This window comes from Anomalospiza imberbis, chromosome 2, assembly GCF_031753505.1.
Source record: "Anomalospiza imberbis isolate Cuckoo-Finch-1a 21T00152 chromosome 2, ASM3175350v1, whole genome shotgun sequence".
NCBI lineage: Eukaryota > Metazoa > Chordata > Aves > Passeriformes > Viduidae > Anomalospiza > Anomalospiza imberbis.
The window spans coordinates 69,705,154-69,728,045 of NC_089682.1; the positions used below are offsets into that span (position 1 = coordinate 69,705,154).

General features: G+C 45.9%; 1 protein-coding gene across 2 annotated transcripts in view; it reads left to right on the forward strand.

The window, feature by feature from the left end:
- The window catches only part of ME3 (malic enzyme 3), a 117,961-nt gene extending 101,153 nt beyond the window's left edge, over positions 1-16,808 (forward strand). For both annotated transcript variants that reach the window (XM_068181568.1, XM_068181569.1), the window contains 7 exons: positions 11,263-11,360; positions 12,533-12,646; positions 13,312-13,417; positions 13,987-14,129; positions 15,043-15,216; positions 15,625-15,723; positions 16,537-16,808. In XM_068181568.1, coding sequence (XP_068037669.1) covers positions 11,263-11,360; positions 12,533-12,646; positions 13,312-13,417; positions 13,987-14,129; positions 15,043-15,216; positions 15,625-15,723; positions 16,537-16,698 — 896 coding nt within the window. In that variant the 3' untranslated portion in view covers positions 16,699-16,808. The remainder of the gene's footprint in view (positions 1-11,262; positions 11,361-12,532; positions 12,647-13,311; positions 13,418-13,986; positions 14,130-15,042; positions 15,217-15,624; positions 15,724-16,536) is intronic.
- The last annotated feature ends 6,084 nt before the right edge of the window (positions 16,809-22,892 follow it).

Sequence of the window (22,892 nt, forward strand, 5' to 3'; positions counted from 1 at the left end):
CTCTGTGGATGCTAACTCTGCAGTAATCTGAGAACAGATCTGTTCTCCCCTAGCGTGGTTAACATAACTCTTCCAGCATCAAAGAGAAGTGACAGCAGCAAAGCTGGGGTAATAACAAGCAAGTCTCCAGGCCCTGAGAGGCTCAGCAGTCAGCAGGATTGTCAATGCCCACAGGAATGCACTCTGCATCCCGGTCTGATGCTGACTTTGCTTTAAACCTTTGGAAGGGCTGTTTGCCCATTTGAAAGGGACAGGATCTTCCCAAGTGTCTACAAACAACCAGTTCTCCTCTGAGTCCCTTCATCTTTTCTTTTGTCTAGTCCTGCTTGAAACATGCAGAAATTTCCAGTGTTTGATTTAATTATTTGCAGTCAGTTGGGCTCATCCTCACTTGTACTTGAAAGAGACTGAAAGAAACATCAGTGTTATTTTTCACACAATACTGGTTCTTTTGTGAGCAGACTTTCCAGTGCTGTTTCTGCATCTACTGCTTATCTAACAATATTTGGCAATGCGTATAGCAGCTTCTTCCTATCTGACACAAGGAGTAAGATCCTGGTTAGGGGAAATATGGTTGGTGTAGTGGGATGCATGGACCTGCTCAAAGACATTTTCATGAAGAGGGTTTAGAAGCACAGAATCTAAAGGCACTTCAGGGAAGGGCAGATGGATACTCCTGTACAAGACAATTCATCAGGTGTTCTTGCCACCTCCAGAAACTTTCAGTGGAGAGAGAAGCACAGGAGACACATTTTTGTATTGAAGTATTGAATGGGGGAACCAAGCACTCAGACTTTTATGAAGATGGGCAGATGAAGGCCATAATAAGAAGCCGATGTTGTAAAGATTTCTTTTGGATTAGTTGCTCTTTCTGAAAGTGGAAGGGGACTCAGTAGTCAAAAAGAGGCCAGTGATGTGGCAAATCACATATCAGGGGCCTGGATGTAGGTTTTATTGGAAGAACTGGAGTGAACAACAAAGGTTTCTTGGTGAATTTGAAAGGTTTCTTTGATAACAGGAGAAAAAGACAATATTAAAGCTAAACTGCATATTCTGAGTGGGAAGCAGCAGACTATTTTTTATTGTTTTCTTTTGGCCATAGGTCATAGCTGAATGCCTCAGACAGTTCCTGGTAATGACTGCCCCAGAGCAACAAACCAAGTGCAGGAGGATGCTGTAAAACAGTATTGTCATAAAAATGGACCTTATCTGATCCTCTCCACTTAGATGCATGTCACAGTGCATAGGAGATGTCAAGTCTCCCGAAAATTCTTTGAAGTCCTGCCTTTCGGAAGAGTAGGATTTTACCTCTTCATAGTAAAACATGGTTATATTCTCAAATAAAACATTTTCCTGGCACTGATTTCTCAGTTGTAGATAAGTAAAGAAATCCTGCTGAGCTTTTGTACAACAAGCAAAGAAACGAAGGAAGCATGCACCTGTTTAGGCTTTTTTACAGAGCTGTCAGAAAGAAAAGGGAAATCCAAGCTAGGGTTGTAGTCAGAAATTAGTTTTGAGGACCTTTGGACTGCTGAAGTAACGTGGATCTACTCATTTAACTCTGTCTTGGAGTCATGTCAGAGATAAAAGAGTTGAATCTGGGATGAGTAGTCTGATTTACCCACCCTAATATATCCCTCTGTGCCCTCAGATATGAAGAAGGTAGGAAGTGGCATTTCCTCACTTACACACGCCTGTTCTTTGGGTTTACCTTGGCCTCTCTCCTTTCTAATGTGATGATCATTCATGACTCACCTACTTTAAAAAGTGTTAGAGTTCAATATAAGTGGTGTTTAAATGATTAATGAGAATTATACAAAGCCTTCTTAATGCAGGCCTGATTAATTTTACTCAAGCAAGACAGGAACAGACCTTCTGAAGCCTGAATTATTCCATCTTGTGAGCTGGCAATATTTTAAGTTTGTTGAATTAAAATCATCTTAGGCACAAGCAGTGCAAGGTAGATGAGGCCTGAGCTATACTAATTAAACTCATTGACCACTGGTTGGTGGGACTCTGGATATAGTGTGCCTACACATACACACCCAGATGAGATGAGGAAAAAAGGTATAAATTGCTTCCCTTAAGATGTTTTAAGCCTCCCTGTTGCTGCCCCAGGGCCTACACAAAATGAAAAACAGTTAAAGTATTAATACCTACTTTTTTTTTTCTTTTGTCTTACAAATTACTGTATTTCCAAATTCATCCTAACCCCAGAGAATGAAGGTGACTCAGACCCCTTCCAGTTGGAGCCAGCCTGCTGATGCTGAGTGGGATGCCTGCCAGGTACCACCAACTGGGACGAGGTGATTGCTTATTGTGAAAGCCATCAGCCTGGGATCTAGGCAGGAGCTGGCTCACAGTGCCCGTGTGTGGGAGCTCCCATTGAGGGAGTGCTTCTCCTTCCTCTAAGGGGGTGATGACATCAGTCCTTTCCCAGCTCTGTCTGGGTTCATGCAAGGGGCAACAGCTTCAATTACAGCTCTGAGGGAGAAAATTGATTGTCACTTCTTCCTTTTTCCCAGTAAAGTACAAGGGCAGGCTCTGAAGCACATAAGATTAGAGGTACATGAGAAGGCTTTAGCTCCTGCTCTTTCTCTTCCTCCTCTAACTTTGTTCCACTTAATTGTTCAGTGTTAAACAGAAAGTAGACAACTTAAAAGTCCTAAAAAGTTGTCAAGTCTGGTGAATCCTCGAAGCAGGCATCTCTGGATTCCTCCTTCATACAATAAATGACATAAAGCCATTGAAGGCATTAGTCTGGAAGGGGCCTCTGGACATCAGCCAGCCCTCACTCAAATAAAGGGTGATTTCAAACTTAGATCCAAGTTTTATATTATTTCAGGTTCCTCAGAGCCTTGTCCAGCCAAATACTTTGCAATATATACAAGGATGGATATCCACAGTCTCTTTGTGCTACCTCTTCCAAAGTTTTCTCATCTTCCTTGTTAATTTTTTTTCCTAATATCTGATTGGAATTTTGCTAGATGCAATTTGTGTTCATTGTGCCTCATCTTTTTTTTGTACACCTCTAAGAAGAATCTGGCCTCTTTACAAACACTCCAACCAAGTGCTTCTAAACAGAAATTAGATGTCCTCTTAGTCTTCATCCCTTTCAAACCCAAGCTCCTCAGTCCTTTTTGTATACCCTGGTCATACTTGTGTCCCTCCTCTGGACTTTGTCCAGTTTGTCATTGTGCTGAAAGCCCCAGATGGGACGTGCTTGTCTAGGGATGACCTCAAAAGTGCTGAAATAGAAAATATTATCACTTTTTTTGACCTACTGTTGACACAGTCTAGCAGGCTGTTGGCCTTCTGTGTCACAAGGGCTTATTCCTGGCTCATCTTCCACTTGCTGTCTGCCAAGACCCCAAAGTTTTCTTCTGCAAAGCTGCAGGACTTTGCATTTGCCTTTGCTGACCCTCACAAGGTTTTCCTGAGCCCATTTCTCCAGCCTGCTGAGATCCCTGTGAATGACTGTCATACCACCACTGTGTCAATCACTATCCCCCAATTTGTAATCATCCATGAACTTTATGGAAGTGCACTCTGTTTTATAATCCATATTGTTATGAGAACTTAAATAGTATTGGCCTCTTTGTAACACTGACCACAAACTTTTGAGCCTACCAGCCCAGCCACTTTTGCACCCACTTGTTCAGTCTGTACCTCTCCAGTTTGGCCACAAGGATGTTTTGGGAGGTGATGTCAAAGGCCTCATGCAGATCAAGGAAAACATCCATGTCAGGATCTGTGATATTTAGATGCTCCCGAGATTGTAGAAAGCCTCCGTCTTTCAGCCCCGCTGCCAAAGAAGGAGTCGTAATTCGTCTGTGCTGGTTTTCAAGGTTGTTTATTCTTTCTTATCTAAAATGTTTTCTTTCTGACATGCAGCATGTCTGTCTTGCAGGACAGTGTGTGGGGCTCTGCCCCTCAGTGGGATGTTACAAACATTATATACTAGAAACTACGTGTGGTATATTTACAATAACGTGCCAATATCTATCACCCATGGTGAACAGTGTGTCCAGAGCCTAAACCAACAGAAAAATGCCAGCACCACAGTGAAACATGGAGGGCATGAAGAAGAAAAAGGACAAGGCACGCCCAGTTTCCTCCATCTTGCCTCCTTTGAACCCCTTACCTAGAATCCTAAAATTCTGCTTTTGCACCCGTGCCACACTAATTGTTACTTATATCAAATACTCAGAGCTTATAATTCATCCTGTAAGATTGAAAACTCTTTTCCATGGACAGAGATCAGAGACAGTGTCTCTTGGGGCTCTGTACAGGGGGGTTCCTGACCCCCTGCCAGGGTCCCAGACCTTCCAGAGGGATGCCCTGGATTCCCACACATCCAGAGTTCTATTTCCGTTAGGAGAACTTTACGCATGCAAAATTACAGCATCTCCATGGACTTTTGCCTATTTAGCAGGGATTGTTCAAGAGACAAAGTCCATGAGACCTGATGAGATGCATCTAAGGATTCATCTGAGGCATGTGGCAAGCAGCATTACAAAGTTACTCTTTGAAAGGTTATGGTAATTGAGGAGATCCTAATTCCTGAATAACAGACAGATGTCACACCTATCTTCTAGAAAAGTAAAAAGAAAGACCCAGGGAATTTTAGCCCAGCTAGCCTAACCACAGTGTCTGGGGATTACAAAGTAAATCTTCTGGAAGTGCACCTAGGAACATGATGGGGAATGAGAACAGTATGGATCTCCCAAGGCAAATCATACCTGACCAACTTAGATGCCTCTTGAGATGTTTACTCAGTACTGAACAGCAGAAGTAGTTCTGCAAGTTTGGTCAGAATAGCAGAAAAAATGAAGAAATCTTTATGTCTTATTTAATTAATTGTGTCAGATCATGTCATTCAAAAGTTTTTCACACATACAGGCAGGGCAAAGAGAACAGTGCACAAAAGCATAAAGCCTGTCATCTAAAGTAGTCTGCAGGCAATGCTCAGGGTTCCCCCTTTCACAGAACACCTCTGAGTCTTTTCTGAGTCATTACAGCAATGATTCCCTTCTATAGGATGTGTGACTGCTGATGATCCTCAAAATATCTCTTGACCCACCAACTACCTTTTCTCATTATCCTAGCAGATAACCTTTCCCTAACCTTCCCAAGACACTTCAGGAAGCAGTGCCTGGCCTGAAGCAACAGTGCTCCAGATCTCAGCTGAGGCTGGGAACAGGCTGACTCCAGTGTCACAAATCTGAGCAGCTTCAAACACTTGGGCAAGTTGGAAATCAATCATGTGCAAACGAGGTCTGTTTCACAGGCACGTTTCCATGTGCTGTGCGAAGCAGGCGAAGTGAGAGTTCTTGGCTCAGCAGTCACTAATTTCAGCAGATTAAAATGGTACAGTATCTTACTTTGTTGTTTCAGCTGGTGTGGCAAATGCATCGGTAATTATCACAGGAAGCTAAGGAGGGGGAAGCACAATAGGAAGGGAGTGCAGGACAGTACCGTACTGTGGAACAAAGCAGGCAATGTCCTGCCAGGCAGCTCCTGAGCAGCACGCTTTCCCTGGGGATTTACCCAGCCTGGAGATAGATGTGGAGGTGTTCTCAGTCCTGCAGGGGTTCACTATTAATAGTCCCTCTAGACCTGCCGTGCTCCACAGCAGAAGAGGCTGCTGCATTTCCCCTTGGTGCTGCTGCCTTAACTATGTAAGAGCCAGCTCCTGGGTTTGTGTTGAATTCACACACTGACTGCTACACAAAGCAGGTCAGAACAGTGTGGACTCCAGGCTGTAAATGGGTCTCAGTTTCTTGGGCTTATTCCTGCAGGACTCTAAAGATCAAGCCCTTATATTTTGTCACTTTTGGGAATTGTGGCATTTGTTTCCCTTTCTTTTCCTGCTTTTCTTGTTTGCTGTTTATCTCATTCTCTGGATGCCACTGCCAACTCCTCCTTTCCAGTGAAGATCAGCACAGGCCGCCTCTGTGTTAAGCTGTCATCTTTTAATTCCAGGCTAAGGAGGCAAAACGAACAGAAGAAAGGGCTGTGCTCTGATCTGGTTTAGCTTGTTGGTGTGCAGCAGTATGCACAGAGTCACCAGTGCTGCAATGGGGATGGAGATGCTTTCTTGCAGAGTGCAGGCAGCTGCCTGACAGCCTCTGCCCATGCGGGTGCACGAGGGGGCTCAGCCTGCATGGGCACAGCGGGTGCAGGCTGGCACCTTACAGGCAGGAGGGAGGGCACTGCTGCCAGGGTCAGAACCCATCATTAAGTTTATGCACAGTATAGTCCAAGCACATTACAGTGGAAAGATTAAAAGCAGGAACCTAGAAATGGCCTCATTAGGCTTCTCCATTGTCAGGCAGCTCATCTCCATGCCACCAACAATTCCAGGTCACCCTTCAGAGAGCAAGTTCTATCCCTGTGCATCAATGCTTTGCATTTTACTGCTCTTCTTGTTGACTAACACTGCACCATTTCTAAGTTTATTTTCTTTATGTCTTACAGAGGCCCTCTGGGGGAACGGTATCACTAGCCCCCAGCCATGGAGGGGAGGACCTTGAGCTGAAACACTTTGGCAGTTTCTTGCTCCAGCTTTGTTGTGTTTGACTTTTGAGTATGCATTTGGAGTGGATCTGGACAAGCTCCACTCTGCTTTCCAGTAATGGGCGGAACTGCTGCAGGGAATTAATGTGAACCAGAATTTGGAAAAGCCCTAGGCTTCCTCCTCATCCATAAATTTAGATATATTTCCTTGGCTGCCCTTTGCTGGAGCTGTTAAACTAGAGTTTGCTGTTCCCCCGGCCCTCGTATTGGCATGGTTTTGACAGGGCGAAGCGTAAGCAGGCAGGTCAAGAGTAAAAAATAAAAGATCAGGCTGAATTTGGTCATCTTTTCCACCAGTGTACTGTGGAGAAGGGGGAATCACCCACACAGGTGTTGTGTGAAGAAACAGACAGTGGTGTGGCTGCACATTCCCATTGCTGCTGCTATTGGAAGGACTCAACATGGTGGTGATGCTCAGCTCAGCTCAGCTCAGTCAGCCCTCCAGGACAGGTGACAGGGCAGTGCCAACCATTAGCATGAGAGGACTCCTGCCCCCAAGCACCCCCATGGTCCATGCTTTCCCCGTGTTCCCTGCTTAGCCACTGGCTGCTGGCACCCACAGCACAGAGCACAGCCTTGACCTCGGCACTGGGCAGCGCTTTCCCCAGAGACTCGTGCAGTGCTTCCTGTAACTCCACGTGCAGAGCTGCTCCCCCCTCTGCCCACTCTCCCCACTCTGAGAAAGGGTCAGGTCCCCAGGAATGGGAGCCTCTCTGCTGCAGCCTTTCCCATGCGATGCTGGGGAGCCGATCCTTTCCTCAGGTTATGCTCCAGTGTACCTCCACTGACATCTACTGGGGCTTGTTCTCACTTGCAGTAGTACAAGTGGAACATCAACTCCACAGGGTTTTCCTTAACGTTTTACAATATTCTGAATGTGCCCAAGTGTCAAAAATTGATTCCTGCAGAGATAGCCATGTTCTTGAGTGTGCCTTAGTTCTAAATGCCTCTTTTTTGTACTGGTTCTATTGCTGTGGGCTTCCCAGAGGGGTCCCGAGATCTGCTTGCTATTTTGTGATATCATGTTTAGCACTCACTTTAAGTCTTTGATAGACAGGATGGTTTGCAAGCACTTTCCTTTCTTCTCTCTGTACCCCTCCATATCTCACCTCAGATACAGACCAGCCAAGCTGGCTCTTGCTAATTACTTAGGGAAGCAGTTATCTGCAATAGCAGCACTCTTTCTCTTTGGAAAACAGATAGACCAACATGTTGAAGGATAGCTGGCTTTTTCTTGCCATGCTGAGGAGTTCCCTGCCCCAGTCTGACTTTCTTTTAGAACTGAAGCACAATGATTAGCCAGTTCTTTACATGAACCAGCTGTGAACCCTTCTCCACAGAGATACTCTGTTGTTCCGTGCTCAGAAATTGTAATTATCAAAGAAAAATATTGCGCTAAGGCCAGAGTACAGTAACTTTATTACTTGAGTAATGGGGGTGAGATGGAATTTGGGAGACATAGAGGGATTAGAAACACGTTGGAACAAGAGAGGAGGATTAGGAGTGGCAGAGCTGAACAGAGCCCTGCTGTTAGTCAAAGCTGCAGTACAAGTGCAGGGGATGAGTAATGGCACACCCAATCCCACAGGTCTCGGCTCTGCAGACTGAGTCCATGCCCCCTTTCTTTTCATACACACCACTTGTCAAATTCCTGTTAGTGACACCTTTAAAAAGTACCTCAAGTACCTCCCTCTGTTGAATCTCTCAAGAGCATTTCCCACTTAAATGGGTTTGCAAATACCAGCATTTGTCCCACCAGACTTCTTGATAGTCGCAGGGTATAAAGCAGTTTTGCCTGGGTCAAGACCAAGAGAAACAAGATATTTCTCCAGTTACATTTCCTTCTTTTCAATACTTTCCAGGCATCTATCACTGCTAATGCTATGACCTGACACTTAACCATCACACTGTAATGGTTTCACTTCTGGTCTCTTAACTTTGATCACCCACACAGGGATTTGGGGATTTCTGTGCAAAGTAAGCCTTGGAGATAGTGTGTGAACATGTGTGAGTGTACACACAGATGTTCATGCTCTACTGCATGTCACAATCTTGGCAACTGGGGGACCCTGGTCTCTTCCCCACTTCTTTGCAGTTCAGACTTACAGGGTGGAATCTCTTCCTGCACAGACTAGATGTCTGCAACAGAAGTGCCTACATTTATTCCAGTTACCTTGTCTCTCTAAAAAACATATGGTAGTGGTGACTCTTCCAGGGTGTATTTCATTTGACCCAGTTCAGGTGGCTGCTTTAGCATAAGCAGGATCATACATGTTTAGAGGAGTCCCATCCTCAGCATCTGTCATGGCAGCACACCAAGCAGTCCTGCTGATTATAGACTCACCCTAACACAGAGAATGAGCATGGACTGGATATGTGACACCCATAAAACACAAAAGCTAAAAACTAGGCAATTATCCAGTGTTCTTTTAAATTTCTTGGACATTCATTATCTTCCTCTGTAATTTTCGTAGTCCAGTGGAATTTCACCAGGCAAATTCACTACTTTAGAGACAGCATTAAAAGGCAGAGATGTAGTGCAGGAGGAGCAAGAGGAAATCCTTTGTACGCTTCCTTCAGTTGTGTGACATATTAATACTGAAGCAACGAGGCGCTCAGTGGCTGGTTCCCTCCCCATCAACTCCCTTTTAAACTGACTGTACTCACATGGTCTGGGTTTGGAAATGTAATGGTAAAAACTCTTCTGAGCTGATGAAGGGAATTCATCCTTGATGTTGAAACGAGTGTCTCAAGTGATTCATTGCAAGAAAACCTTACAAAGTTATCAACCATTAGTCTAGTCTGTTTTGTGTTTAAGGCATGAATGCTTGCAGCTCCCTCATGAAGTCATGGATGCCTCATCCCTGGAAGAGTTCAAGGACAGGTTGGATGGGGCTTGGAACAATCTGATCTAGTGGAAGATGTCCCTGCTTGTGTCAGGGAAGTTGGAACTAAATGGTCTTTGAGGTCCCTTCCAACCCAAACCACTTTATGGTTCTGTGAAGTGATGCTGCCATTCTGTACCACTGTGCCAGTGTGGACACCACATCTGTTGCAGGAGTGTGGCTGCTGTCACCTCTGCTAAACCAGAATCACTCTTAAGAGAGGCTAATTATTAGCTTTTGGAGAACTAAATTCATCTGAGTTATAATCAGAAAATATTTCACATTGTACTGACAAATAATTCTGGTCTGGCCTATAAAGATTTTCTTTGTCAGAGTAAAGTATATGGATTCCCTAAACAAGATAAGTCATGTCAATAAAAGTACTTCTTTGACAGAGTACTTGTGCTTCCGCTATATTTTCTGCTTGCTAGGAAATGATAAGAGTGTGAACCATTCCCCAGTGATTCCTAGCTTGTCTGCTGCTTTTGCACTAAAGACAAGGAGCAGGTACAGCTGAATTTGTTTTCTGGGTCCTTCAGAGATGAGGCAGCTCCATCTGCTGGTGTCACTGCTCGTGATCATGTCTACTCAGGAGCTGCTGTTTCTCAACCAGACTGTTCCTGATGCCTTGCAGCACCCCAGGCCCTAAGGACCCTGCAGGGAACCTCAGTGAAGCACTGGCTACTTGAAACCCTGAACCACTGGCCGATTACATGGGCAGCAAAATAGGAAATACTGTAAATTTGGTGAAATTAGGTGTATTAACCTAAAAGTGGTCATTGCTTGCCCCAGCCATGACCACCCTCACAAGACTTGCTACTCATTACTATCAGGTCTTCCTGATTTCTTACAAAGCTTCTAAAGATCAGAATGGAGAGACCAGCACTACAGCTGAGAATAGATCAAAATTAGGACATATCCAAACTGATATTCTTTCAAATGCTAAGGAAGAATACTAATCAACATTATGATCCTTATGTGTCCCTTCCAACTTTCCATATTCTGTGATCAAACTTCCACCTTCTGTCCAAGGTCCCCTTTAACATTGCATCCAGCGTGCCCAGGTGAGCTGAGATACCACCAGTGCCTGAATCGTTATTAGCTTGTGCCTTATTTATTTCACCATATTTCTTCACCTGGGACAGGACATTAGATGAATGTTGCATGGGATTTATGTGTGAGTTATGTGGGGTGAAGGCAGGTTATTCAGTCTGGACGTTTGCCCCCCTTAATGCATGGAAAGCTGTAGCTATCACAGTGGCTGTAACAGCTCCATTTACTGCATTGTTTCTCACTTATCTGGGACCAACTCCTGTTCTCAATGACTCCTTAATGTTTAGCAGCAGGATATGATAGCTGTAACTCAGGGTATCAGGGTAAGAGGAGTAAAAAAATGGTGATGCTGGGCTGTGAAGGTAAATAGGAGAAGAGGATGGTAATTCCATAATCACAGGATTTTTTGACAAGGGGACCCAAGTTCAAACCACTGCTCTGCTACGGAGGTCTTATGTGACCTTAGAGAAGTCAGGTGCATCTTAAACCCTTGCAAATTAGGTATTAACTTCTTCTGACATTCTAGGATTTGGTGTCCCTTTGACTCTACATGGAGGAAAATTTCAAGTTCTCCAGCCTTGCAGGAGAATTTGAATGTTAATATTTCAGCATAGGGAAGACACTATGATCCTTTAGCGACAGAATCTAAGAGAATTATTCCTACCACAAGGTTTCTGACGGTACATCTGCAGGGTAGAGAGTGCATTTGCCAGGATGTCCATCTCATGGTGTTTCTCTCTTTTAGGCACAGCATCTGTTGCAGTCGCTGGCCTCATTGCAGCCTTAAGGATCACAAAGACCAAGCTCTCTGACCAGAAGTTTGTTTTCCAGGGAGCAGGAGAGGTAGGAGTGTTCCTGAGCTTGTACCTTAAAATGCTCCATCTTCAAATTTAGAGAGAGAAAAGTCAACTGTGAAACTTCCTGCAAGGCTTGGCTTCATGAGGATGAAGCACAGAAGCAGATTCCTTGTCACTGGACAGGACTGGGCCCTACAGGTGGATCTTGCTGCTGTGTGGAAGTTACCAACAGTCTTTCAGTGATTTCTTGGCCCACGAGTCCTGGGCAGACTCCGTGGATACTACAAGGCTGCCCATGTGTCAGTGGGGCTTTAAGTACCTTTAGGGAAGTTCCTTATGAGGCAGGAATATTAAGGAGGCTGGTTTGAGTTCTCAGGGTTGATGTCTAGGGTAAAGCAGAAATTTCTTTAGCAGCAGAGTCCAAAGGACTCAGACTCAAAGAACTGTAAGAACACAACCTTTCTATCTGGAGTCAGTCATAGTGCTCCATGGCAGAAGCCAAGTCGCCTGTGTGGCGCCTTGCTCAAAGAGAGAGGAAGAAGAAGAACCCTCCAAAGCCTGGTCCATGGACTAAAGGTGTTGGTCTAGGACCTGTCTCAGCTCTTACCCACCTGTGAGACTTTGGGAAGGTCTGTTATTATTTGTCTATCCCTCACAGAGATAAAGATTGCTCTCTGTCTCTCCACCCCTGCTGGCAGATATGTCTGTGCTGGTCACCATCTCTGTGGCACAGAGCCCCTCCTGCCTTGTTAGTCCCCATCTAACTATGGCTATAGGACCACAAACACACAGAATGTCCAGGGCTGCTTTCCCAGGCAGGAATGGGAGAAGACTTTCCTCATGGCCGTATTTCAGATGCAGCAGTCCCACTTGGCTTTGAGTTCCTCTGTACTGGTATTGCCACCAGCATTTTTTAAGTATCTGCCTCTCTTCCTCCCCTGCAGCAGCTGGTTTAAATTATGGAGACAGCCCCTGCTTGTCAAGGTACCACCTCTGCTTTTTCAGCCTCACCTGCAACCTGCTCTGCTAAATGATTGAGAGGGTTTTTATTTATGGCAGCACCTACAATGCTAAAACCAGCCCTATGCCTTGGCACTGTACCACAGAAAGTCTCCCTGCTTTTACAGTGCTGGGGGATGACCCAACCCACCTCTCATTTAAAATCTTCCCCCAAAAGATAATGATATCCCAATTAAGTTTTTATATACTGTGTTCCAGGCTGCAATGGGCATAGCTCATCTCATCCTCATGGCCATGGAAAAGGAAGGAGTTTCACGAGAGGATGCCATCAAAAAAATGTGGATGGTGGACTCCAAGGGACTGATTGTGAAGGTGAATTTGTCTCCAGAGCTGAGCTCCACTCACCCGCCATCCATTGCCAGCTAGAGAAGCCAGAGCAGGCAGATACCTTGGACCCCTGCTCAGCCCTGATGTAAAGGCTGCAGTTTTATTGGTGTCAGCATTGCTGCTCCTGCTTTCTGAGGACTAGGTCTCATGGTGACAAGTGTGCCAGCAGCAGTGGCTGCCCTAAAGGCAATGCTTCAGGCTGGGCCTCTGAAGTGGAAGGATACCCTGCTGACCATGGCCTCAAGCAGTGCTGGAAGTCTTGCACATCATATGGGGCATTATCACAGCAAAATTGTGCCCTGCTTGGTGACCCAGCCTGGCCCAGCTCCATTCTGCACTCCCTGGGCCCCAGGGCTTCTGCCCTTGTCCCTCCTCAGACTGGAGGAGACTTGTGCTTTATGTACAAGTGAAGGGCAGCCAGGTCCTTCCTCCACACAGTCAGCATACTTCGGTGGGTGAGAGGAGCAGAGGCCAGCCCAGTGTGGCATTACACCCACTGCTCCATGCCTGACTGGCTGATGCTGAGCTCCTGCTATGTGGAATCTGCTTTAGGCAGAGGGCTGAGAGACGAAATGAGCTGAAGAGGAGTTACTATGTTATGTGTCCGCCTTTTGCCAACAGACCAAAGTTTGATTCTTTTTTCCTTACAGGGCAGGAGCCACCTGAACCACGAGAAAGAAATGTTTGCCCAGGACCACCCTAGTGTGGACACACTGGAAGAGGTTGTGGAGAAAGTGAAGCCTACAGCAGTTATAGGTGGAGTTCACTTCATATGACCTTTTCATGACAATTCAATTCTCAGAAAAGTTTCTGTCTTTCCTCTGGAGTCTCCTTTTGTTCTCCTAATCAAAACAAAATGAGCTTTTTTCACCCCCATTTTGTTGGTTGAGTTCTCCATATCCTTTTTGTGTTAACTATGGGGCACAGGCTTCCTCACTTTTGGAGCTGTAGGAATTCTTTCAGACAGAGCTGTAGAGGGAGGTGATGGGGGAGGCAGGATCTGGGGCTCTCAAGCAACAAACTTGGCCCTATCAGGCTGGGCAGGATGAGGATGACAACAGGCACCTCAAGAAGGTCTTTGGGAGTCAGAGCACTGCAGTCAGGCTGGCCAAAACACTTGTGCCCACTCTGCCTGGAGGAGCAGAGGGCTTTATTTTGAGATAGGCTTTAAATCTCACTGTCATATGAGAAAGATGCCACCTGCATCTCCAGAGATGAAGCTGGTTCCCTCCCCCAGTTCATTTACCAGTCCCAGAAGGACCAGCCCGATGCACTGAAGCTGCACAGCGGGAAGGCACCGCCTCACCCTGCTGCTGCTGTTCCAGGTGTGGCGGCCGTCGCAGGCGCTTTCACTGAGAAGCTGCTGAAGGACATGGCAGCCTTCAATGAGAGGCCCATCGTGTTCGCCCTGAGCAACCCCACGAGCAAAGCAGAGTGCACAGCGGAGCAGTGCTACCGCCTCACCCAGGTACTGCCTCACCCAGGTACCACCTCACCCAGGTACCATGGCTCAGCACCAGGAGTTTGGGGCCTGGCTGGACCCAGGAAACCACAGTGGGGCATGCTGGCAAAAAAATGACAGCCTGCATAAATTGAAATAAGAGACATTTGAGCTGGGTGTAAAGAAAGATTTTGACGCTGTGAGGAGGGTCAGGAGGTGGAGCAGGGGGCAGGGCCAAGGTTGCTCATGCAGTCTCTGTCCTTGCAAGTTTTCCAAGACCAGACTGGGTAAAGCCCTGAACAACCTGGTCTGATTTCATAGCTGACCTTGCTGTGAGCAAGAATTTGGGTCCCTACCAACCTGAATTACTTTGTGATCCTCTAAACAAAGTGCTTGCCTCCTTCACCCACAGCTGTCTGAGATGTCCCATCCTCTCTGGTTTCTGTCCCCTGTGTTACCCCAGCTTAGCTGTTTATGTTACTATTTCATCATCCAACTTAGACCCAGTGTCACTGAAGAACTACAGTAATGTGAATTGACTTGGCTTGAGAGAGGAGCCCTTGTCTCACTCTTTCCTTTGCCTTCCCCACCACCTGTCTATGGCCAGAGCAATCACGCAGCCCCAGACCTTTATCCCACGAGTCTCTCTTCATACTCCATGGATGGTTGATAGAGAGGTAGAAAGACTCCTCAGCAGAGCACTTGCAGTGCAAACACATGCTCAGTGCTTGGTGGCCCTTCCCATGGCCCTGATCGTGGCTCTGGAGGGGGGTGGGTCCTCCCAAAATGTCAGCTGGAGGTGGCTCTGGTAGAGATGCCTCTGCTGACTGAGTTTTGGCAACTTTGTCACCAGTGTCCCCTGAGCACAGGTCACAATGAACAGCAGAAATATAAGACTTCTCTTCTGAATCTGAATGCTTTTTTCTCTCTCTTTGATCAGGGCCGGGGAATATTTGCAAGTGGGAGTCCATTCCCAAAGGTAACCCTGCCCAATGGACAGACCTTCTTCCCTGGCCAAGGAAACAACGCCTACGTCTTCCCAGGGGTGGCTTTGGGAGTCATTGCCGGCGGGATCCGACACATCTCTGATGAAATCTTCCTCATCACAGCAGAGGTTTCCAACAGACATTTAAATGATATTGCAAAAAAGATGATAAGAGGCACATGTATCTACTTCAGGTGTTTTAAAGAGCCTGGCCCACGACAATGTGTGGAGGGGAAATAGCTTAGTCTCAGCAAAAAGCTGCAGCCTTCTCCTGGCTCAGGGAAAGCTCATGCTTCCATTACACCTACAGAGGTGCAGGAGTCATGACAGGGTTCTCCTTCCCCACACCTGCTGCCCTAACACAGCACTGCCCCACTCTGGCTCCAGTCTGTGATGAAATGTGTACACACATGTGTTTGAACAGGTCATGAGTTCCCACTCAGGACTGCTGAGGTTTCAGTCACATACCATGTAATGTGAGGGAATGTGGTATGTGCTTGAGACCATCCCTAAAAACTACCATCCTCTTCTTTCTAGACTATTGCTGCCGAGGTGACAGAGCAGAATCTTGCAGAAGGAAGACTCTATCCCCCCTTGGGCAGCATCAGAGAAGTGTCTCTCAAAATTGCTGTGAAAGTGAGTATTTCCATTCTTATTTCCACTTTTCATGGTAGGAAGGGAAGGAATTGCCCTGGCATCATTTTTGATTTGTGTTTTTTTAATTCAATTTATTCTAAAGTCTAAAGCAGTCATTCTCAGGAATTCTTCTGGCCATAATTGCTGCTTTGATTTCTTCCATCATTAAAACCTAGATGTGAAAAATGCATTCTGATTCTGGATGCCTCACAGCTCACAAAGCTCTGCTTTATTGCTTGAAGCTGTGAGTCTTCAGCACTTAAAAAAATGAGGTTTAGAGTTAAAATCAAACATGACTGAAATTGCCAAAAGATTTTAGGCTCCAAACTGCTATTTTGGAACCTTCCCTCATGTATTTAATAGGGACCTAAGTACATAAATACTATTCCACATGTGTACTTGTCTAATTATGGGTTTGGTGCCCTGTATACATCAGATCTGTGATTCAGAGACACCCACTGAGAATCTCCTTGGGCTGCTTAGAGCTACTGCCAGATGCAGAGCATGGATGAGGAGCTTACAGGTGTGAATGGAGCTGGCCAGAGGGCTGCTCTCCTCCTTCACCTGCACACCCCAACCTTCTGCCAGGGCAGGGGGGTGCTTTTCTTACCAGCCACCTCTTGCAGGCAGCTTACATTCCCTCACCCAACTGAGGTGAAGTGCAGCTGACTCATAAAGAGAAAAAAGAAAACAACTGCACAATTCTGAGAGGAGGAAAGAGGGAAAACACAGACAGGGCCAAACTGCAGTTGGTTTCAACTTCATAACATGCCAGCATTGTTTCAGCAGCTCATTTTGCTTATCTTTTTGCAGATTGTTGACTGGGCCTACAAGCATAGCCTCGCTTCTTCGTACCCCGAGCCAGCAGACAAGGAAACCTTTGTGAAACAGCTCATGTACAGCTCTGACTATGATTCATTTGCTTTTGATGATTACAGGTGGCCCCCCGCAGCCATGCAAACACAAAGTATATAATGTTTTGTGAGAATTGTTCTCTCATTTTTGCCATCAGTTCCTGTGGCCCATGTCATTGCTGATATAACGCACCTCCAGGCTTGCAGAATGATAAAAGTAAATTAATCCAAGTTTTTGGTTTTTTTTTTTTTTTTTTTTACTTGCCACTGATTTTTGTCTGAGGGAGCATGTCAGTAGGGAATAAAATGGAGTCCAGGGTGGGCAGTGGGTACTCCAAGGAGGGAGACAGACTGGCTGCAGCACATCCCAGTCAGTCAGCACTGCTGATTGCTGATTGCTTAACAAACTGCCTGCTCTCAGCTGCCCTGAGATAAGCTACCTGGGCCACCTCAGAAGCACAGAATCCCATGGCTACTGGGAGTGCCCATAGGAAGCTCGAATCCACACAGCCGTCCCTCACACGACAGCCACACTTTGCCTGTGGCTCTCTGGATGTAATGGGAAGTGTGTGCATTGCCCTGGAGAGCTGCACACTTGGGAAGCACTACTCTTTTCTGCTTCTGGAGTCCCTGATGCTGGGGAGTCTCAACCAACCCAAAGTGGTGCATGGCACTGTCGTTTGCCACACCCCATGGAAACAAACCCCAAAACCTCCCTCAACCCCTCCCCTCCTCAATTCAGGCGGCCCTTCAAGATAACAAGAGTGAAGGGACACACAGGGGCCAAGCCAGAGAGCAGGACACCCCAAACCACATACAGCCATCACATTGGTGCAGCTCCTGATGGACACTGCTAAGGACGCACTGCCATTAGCCAAGGGCTCCCCTGGGAGTCTCTCTGTGTCACAGAGCTCCAGGGAGGCCTCCGCCAGCCTCGTGACATTGTCATGCCTCACCAAATATTATCCCAGCAGGATGGGTGCCCCTGACCAAAACTGGGAAAGAACAGAGGGATTGCTGGCAACTGTTCCAGCACACACTCCCTGCGCTGGGGCGGCTGAAGGGAGGGAAGGTGGGGCTGAAGGAAGGGAAGGTGGGGCTGAAGGGAGGGAGGGTGGGGCTGAAGGAAGGGAAGGTGGGGCTGAAGGGAGGAAGGGAAGGTGGGCTGAAGGGAGGGAAGGTGGGGCTGAAGGAAGGGAAGGTGGGGCTGAAGGAAGGGAGGGTGGGGCTGAAGGAAAGGAAGGTGGGGCTGAAGGGAGGGAGGGTGGGGCTGAAGGAAGGGAGGGTGGGGCTGAAGGAAGGGAAGGTGGGGCTGAAGGAAGGGAAGGTGGGGCTGAAGGGAGGGTGGGGCTGAAGGGAGGGAAGGTGGGGCTGAAGGAAGGGAAGGTGGGGCTGAAGGGAGGGAGGGTGGGGCTGAAGGAAGGGAGGGTGGGGCTGAAGGAAGGGAAGGTGGGGCTGAAGGGAGGGAAGGTGGGGCTGAAGGGAGGGAAGGTGGGGCTGAAGGGAGGGAAGGTGGGGCTGAAGGGAGGGAAGGTGGGGCTGAAGGAAGGGTGGGGCTGAAGGAAGGGAGGGTGGGGCTGAAGGAAGGGAAGGTGGGGCTGAAGGAAGGGAGGGTGGGGCTGAAGGGAGGGAAGGTGGGGCTGAAGGAAGGGTGGGGCTGAAGGAAGGGAAGGTGGGGCTGAAGGGAGGGTGGGGCTGAAGGGAGGGAGGGTGGGGCTGAAGGGAGGGAGGGTGGGGCTGAAGGGAGGGAGGGTGGGGCTGAAGGAAGGGAAGGTGTGCTCGGGGGAGCACAGCAAGTTGGCTGGGAGCCTTTAATGGCAGCAGGGCTGTTCCCGCGCTGTGAGTTCCTTGCCAAAGCCCCCAGCCCTGTGTTCCCACCGTGTAGGATTCAAAGGGAACCACTGGAGGGCTGCAGAGGACTTCTACGCGCAGTGTTACCCCAGGAAAAAAAGTCCTGTCGGCTGTACCTCCCATTTTACCAGGGACTTCAGCAGTGGCAGTGAATATTCTCTTCTTGTCCAGCCTTGTACAAGAAAAGTCTCCCGCAGAGGGAATACTTACTGGATTTGGAGTTGCTGGGCGTCTGCCCTACAAGGAACATCAACTAGTAAAAGAGACTAAATTGGTGTAGAAAAAACTCAAGTTGAATAGTGTGGGATTTATAGCTGCTGTGTTTTGTTTTCTATTTTAAAGCAAGGATATTTCTAGCAGATCATTCTAGATTTCTCTGTTCCCAGTTTTTCTCTCAGCAGCAGGAAAAGTCTCTATTCTTAAATTGTTCTTTTTTTCTTCCTTTGAAAAACAAGTTAATTTGAAACCAGTGATATAACTAGCATAAACACTAGAAAAATATATCAATATACATGATAATTTGGAAATATTAATACCTATTTCAAGCTCAGAAAGGGCTTGTGTCATGCAAACATGATGGCCTGACAACTTCCTGATATCTGAATTACCTCTGCCAAGAAAAAACCTTCACGTATCTTTGCCTCATCTCTTGTGTCTCTCCTCTTATTTAACAAAATTTCATCTTATTTATAATTCCAGTTGGTCTGGATTAGCCAGGTAGCATTTGTCCTGTAGTAAAATATGTTCTTCTTCCCCTGGTGAGGCCCATACATTGGCCAAGACAGCACATTGCTTGGAGTTGCCACAGGCTGTAGCACTGGCTTATCTCCAGGAGCATCCAGGAACCAGTGTGTGGCTCTGACAACCCAAGGGGCTCTAGACAATACAATAAAAATAAATTATATTGAAGTCAGGGCCATCGTCCTCTGGCCTGACTTTTTACTTCAGCCCCTGTGCCTGGTGTTCTGTCAGCTGGCTCTTGGCACTAAGGGTCACCTAAGCCATAAAAAGTATTAATCACAGACTTTAGGAAAAAAGTCAGGCCATCACATTTGTATTAGGAACACCAGGCATGTTCTTACAAGTATCCACCCCAAATTAAGCCTCTACACTTTAAGTCATGTTCTGAGTCTTCCTCACAAGCCATGATTTCATGTGCAAATAGGAGACATTTGTTCTGCTGGCACTTCAAGGGTGTGATGACCTTTCCATCCTGAAAGGAAAATCTTGATAAAATCACTAATTAATGACTGAGTTTGAATCATTTGTCCCAGATATGTGGATAAACAAAGAAGCTAAAGGTCTGGCTATTAAACAGGAAAGAAAGGTTTTTCTTCATAGAGCGAGCTGTTCAAATACCTAAAATGGTGGTAATTGATTTATATGCAATTATTGGAGTGCACAGAAGCAATTATAGCTGTTATTTGAAGCCCAGTTCTACTGTGAGGCATTTCTATGCAAAAAATTATTAGTTAGCCACTGATGAAAAATGGTGGTAGAAGGATGGAATTTTTCCTCATTTAAAGTTCATACCAAATTTTACCCCTCTGATCTCTGCTTTCTGTATCTTGAGAATAACAGGGCTGTTTACTCCAGACCTAACAAATCCAGCTGACAAACCACTGGCAGAGAAGAGACTGTTGGTATGGGAGGGGATTTGATCACAGAACTGTAACACTGCTGGTATTATTGAAAGAAGATCTGCCAGAGTCCAGCTCAACTCACAGTTATCCAGGGCTGTATTCATACAGTCAGCAGTCAGAGAACTAAATGTTATTTAGTCTGTAACTCCTGTAGATTGGTCTGGAAAGTCACTGAGGTGTCCAGAGGTCTCACAGACATAAACCTCCATAGTCTTTCAGGGTGCTCAGCCTCAATACCCAAAGAACCATTCTGGTGAGCTTGGGAGATGAACACATTAAAGAGAGATGGGAAGAGAAGGAAATAAGAATGTCATGCTAAAGGAGGGTCCAGGACAGCTCTCAGTGCCACCCTGGAGTGTTGTGTCCACCTGAACCCAAAGCAGAGTCCTGAGCACACGTGGCACAAGTTCAAGCTCTTCGGTATGAGGTTTGGAAGACAGAAAGGGTCATGTCTGCTACATAATTGAAATGAGTCATGGAAATCAGTCTCTATAAATTTCTCCTTTACCCTGTGGTACAGAAGAGCCTCTATCACATTCTACAATTAAGAAAAAAGGGACTACCACCTCTCCTGTGACACCATCCTTGGCCCAGAAGCTTTTGAGGCAGGATTCCTCTGATTGAAGAGTATTGTAGCAACATCAAGTTAAATATCCTTCACTGAGCTTTCACCACAGTGGACGTACAAAGGGTTGAAACTGTGGGCCTCTATATTTCATGCAGCCAAACAAAAATAAAATTAATAACAATTATGGCCAGCTTCTCCAAGAGAGAATATATATGTATTTCCCATATACAGGTACCAGTAAAGTGATTTGTCACGCAGTGTTTTAGGTTTAATTCACTCCCGGTCTGACAGGAGATTTACTTCACTTAGCTGTGGCTGAAATGGCTGAGCTGAGCTCCAGCTGTTCCTGGACCAGTCAAACTGCCCCCACTTCACTCCAAACCCTCCTTGAGGATGCTTTTGGGCACTGATCACAGGTTGTCGCAACAGAGGGACAGGTACAGTTCTCTTCAGCACATAGCTAAGGGATGGCACTTACGGCAAAGAGACAGGGCAGAAAATGGAGACAGTCATCTCTTCATCTGGCACAGCAGGATTTGCCAGAATTTGTGCAGCAGAACATTCATTCACAGAATGAATTATGATTAGCTGCTAAGGCTGAAGCAGTCTAAAATGCCCACCAGGAGACGTCCTAGCACACAAAACATGCACTAACAGGCGCACTAGAAACTGTTACTACAAATCCTGAATCCTCTCCTCCCTCCTTCAGTGCAGAATAGTCCACATTTTCTTATATGCCCAACATTGTTGGGGATACCTGGAGCGAGCACAGGGTAAATCGTGCAGTTTTAGCTGCCTCTGAGAGGGTGAAACAGATTGTATAAATAAGATGTGATTCCCCCATTTCAGAGAAGGAAAGATGAAGGATCGTTTGGGAAATGCTGCCTATTCCTCAAATCCCACACTGGCGAATTCAAATAATTGAAAATACATTCCACTGACAGCAATGCAGTGACACTGAGTCTGTGATCTCTGGACAACCAAGGCCTGTGGACTACAATCATAACAACCCTAAAGATAAGGCTTTGACAGTACATTTACTTTTCATATGGAGGGAGTCCAAAAAGCACAAAAACCTAAAAACCTGCAGGCTGGTGAAGTAGTTCTTTGCCAGCAAGGGAGGGGATAATCAGGTTTACAGTGAGGTATTGAAAAATATTATTAAACACCTTAATCATTCATAGCATTGCCTTTCAGCAATCTCCTGCCAATATTTACCCACACAGAACTGGGGAGAGAGCACTCATTATAACACACTCTATTTTTGGCTGTTTTTGTAGATGTGTTACAAACACCATTGGATTTTAAGGAAGTGTTCAGCAGCCTCTTTGGCTGACACAAAGCTATCCTAAAAGCATTCTCAGATCTCACTTTATATAGTCAGGCTTGTAGGCTTAAACTCTCACAGTCTCATCTGAATTTCTTGCACATCTCTATGGAATTGCTCCACCACCTTTTTCCTCCTGTTGCCAATAAGTGCAGAATGACCTTCAGTTTTTGCAATGTTGCCAAAAGCAGTTTCTTTAGAAAGTCAGGAAACAAAAAGAGTTTACAATAAACTTCTGTATCTTTTTCACTTTCACACTTTGATCAACTATGTAAGTTCAACGAACATGATCATCATCAATGGCTAGGCTGTACTAGAGCATTCCCAAGCTCAGGCCATGAAATAGTTAATGAGCCTGTTTCAAAACACTTTAAAAAAAAGAATCTTTCTGCTTTCTGAAAGTGGCTTTGGAATAGACCCAGACCATTTAAGTCACAAAATACTGAGACACAGTAGTAATTATTCATGGTGAACCCTTACTTATTTGTCAGTAAATCACCATTAAGGAAAGGTTAAGATTCCCTCATTTAAAATAAAATGCAAGGGTTTTGTCATTCCCCTTTATCATCTTTGACTATATATAAAAAATTATTAACGTGTATGCTTTCCCATCAAAATCACCAGTAACATCAGGCAATATGTGTCAAATACACCACCAATAAAATGGAGTTTAGTGTGTCTGAAGAACTCAGTGCAGGCTTTGTAAAATGAAATAGTTTGGTAGTCTGACCTCGATCCAACCAAACAGAACCCGTTTCCTTTCAAGGGGAGACATTTCTTTTAAGACAGAAAAGCTAAAAAGAATTAGCTTTAGTCCTTAGGGACAGACTCTTTATAAAAGTGCATCCAAAAAATCAAAATATCTTGCTCAATTACAAAAGCTTTTATTATTATGATCTTCAGTGTTTCAGAGGAGAAAGCAATTT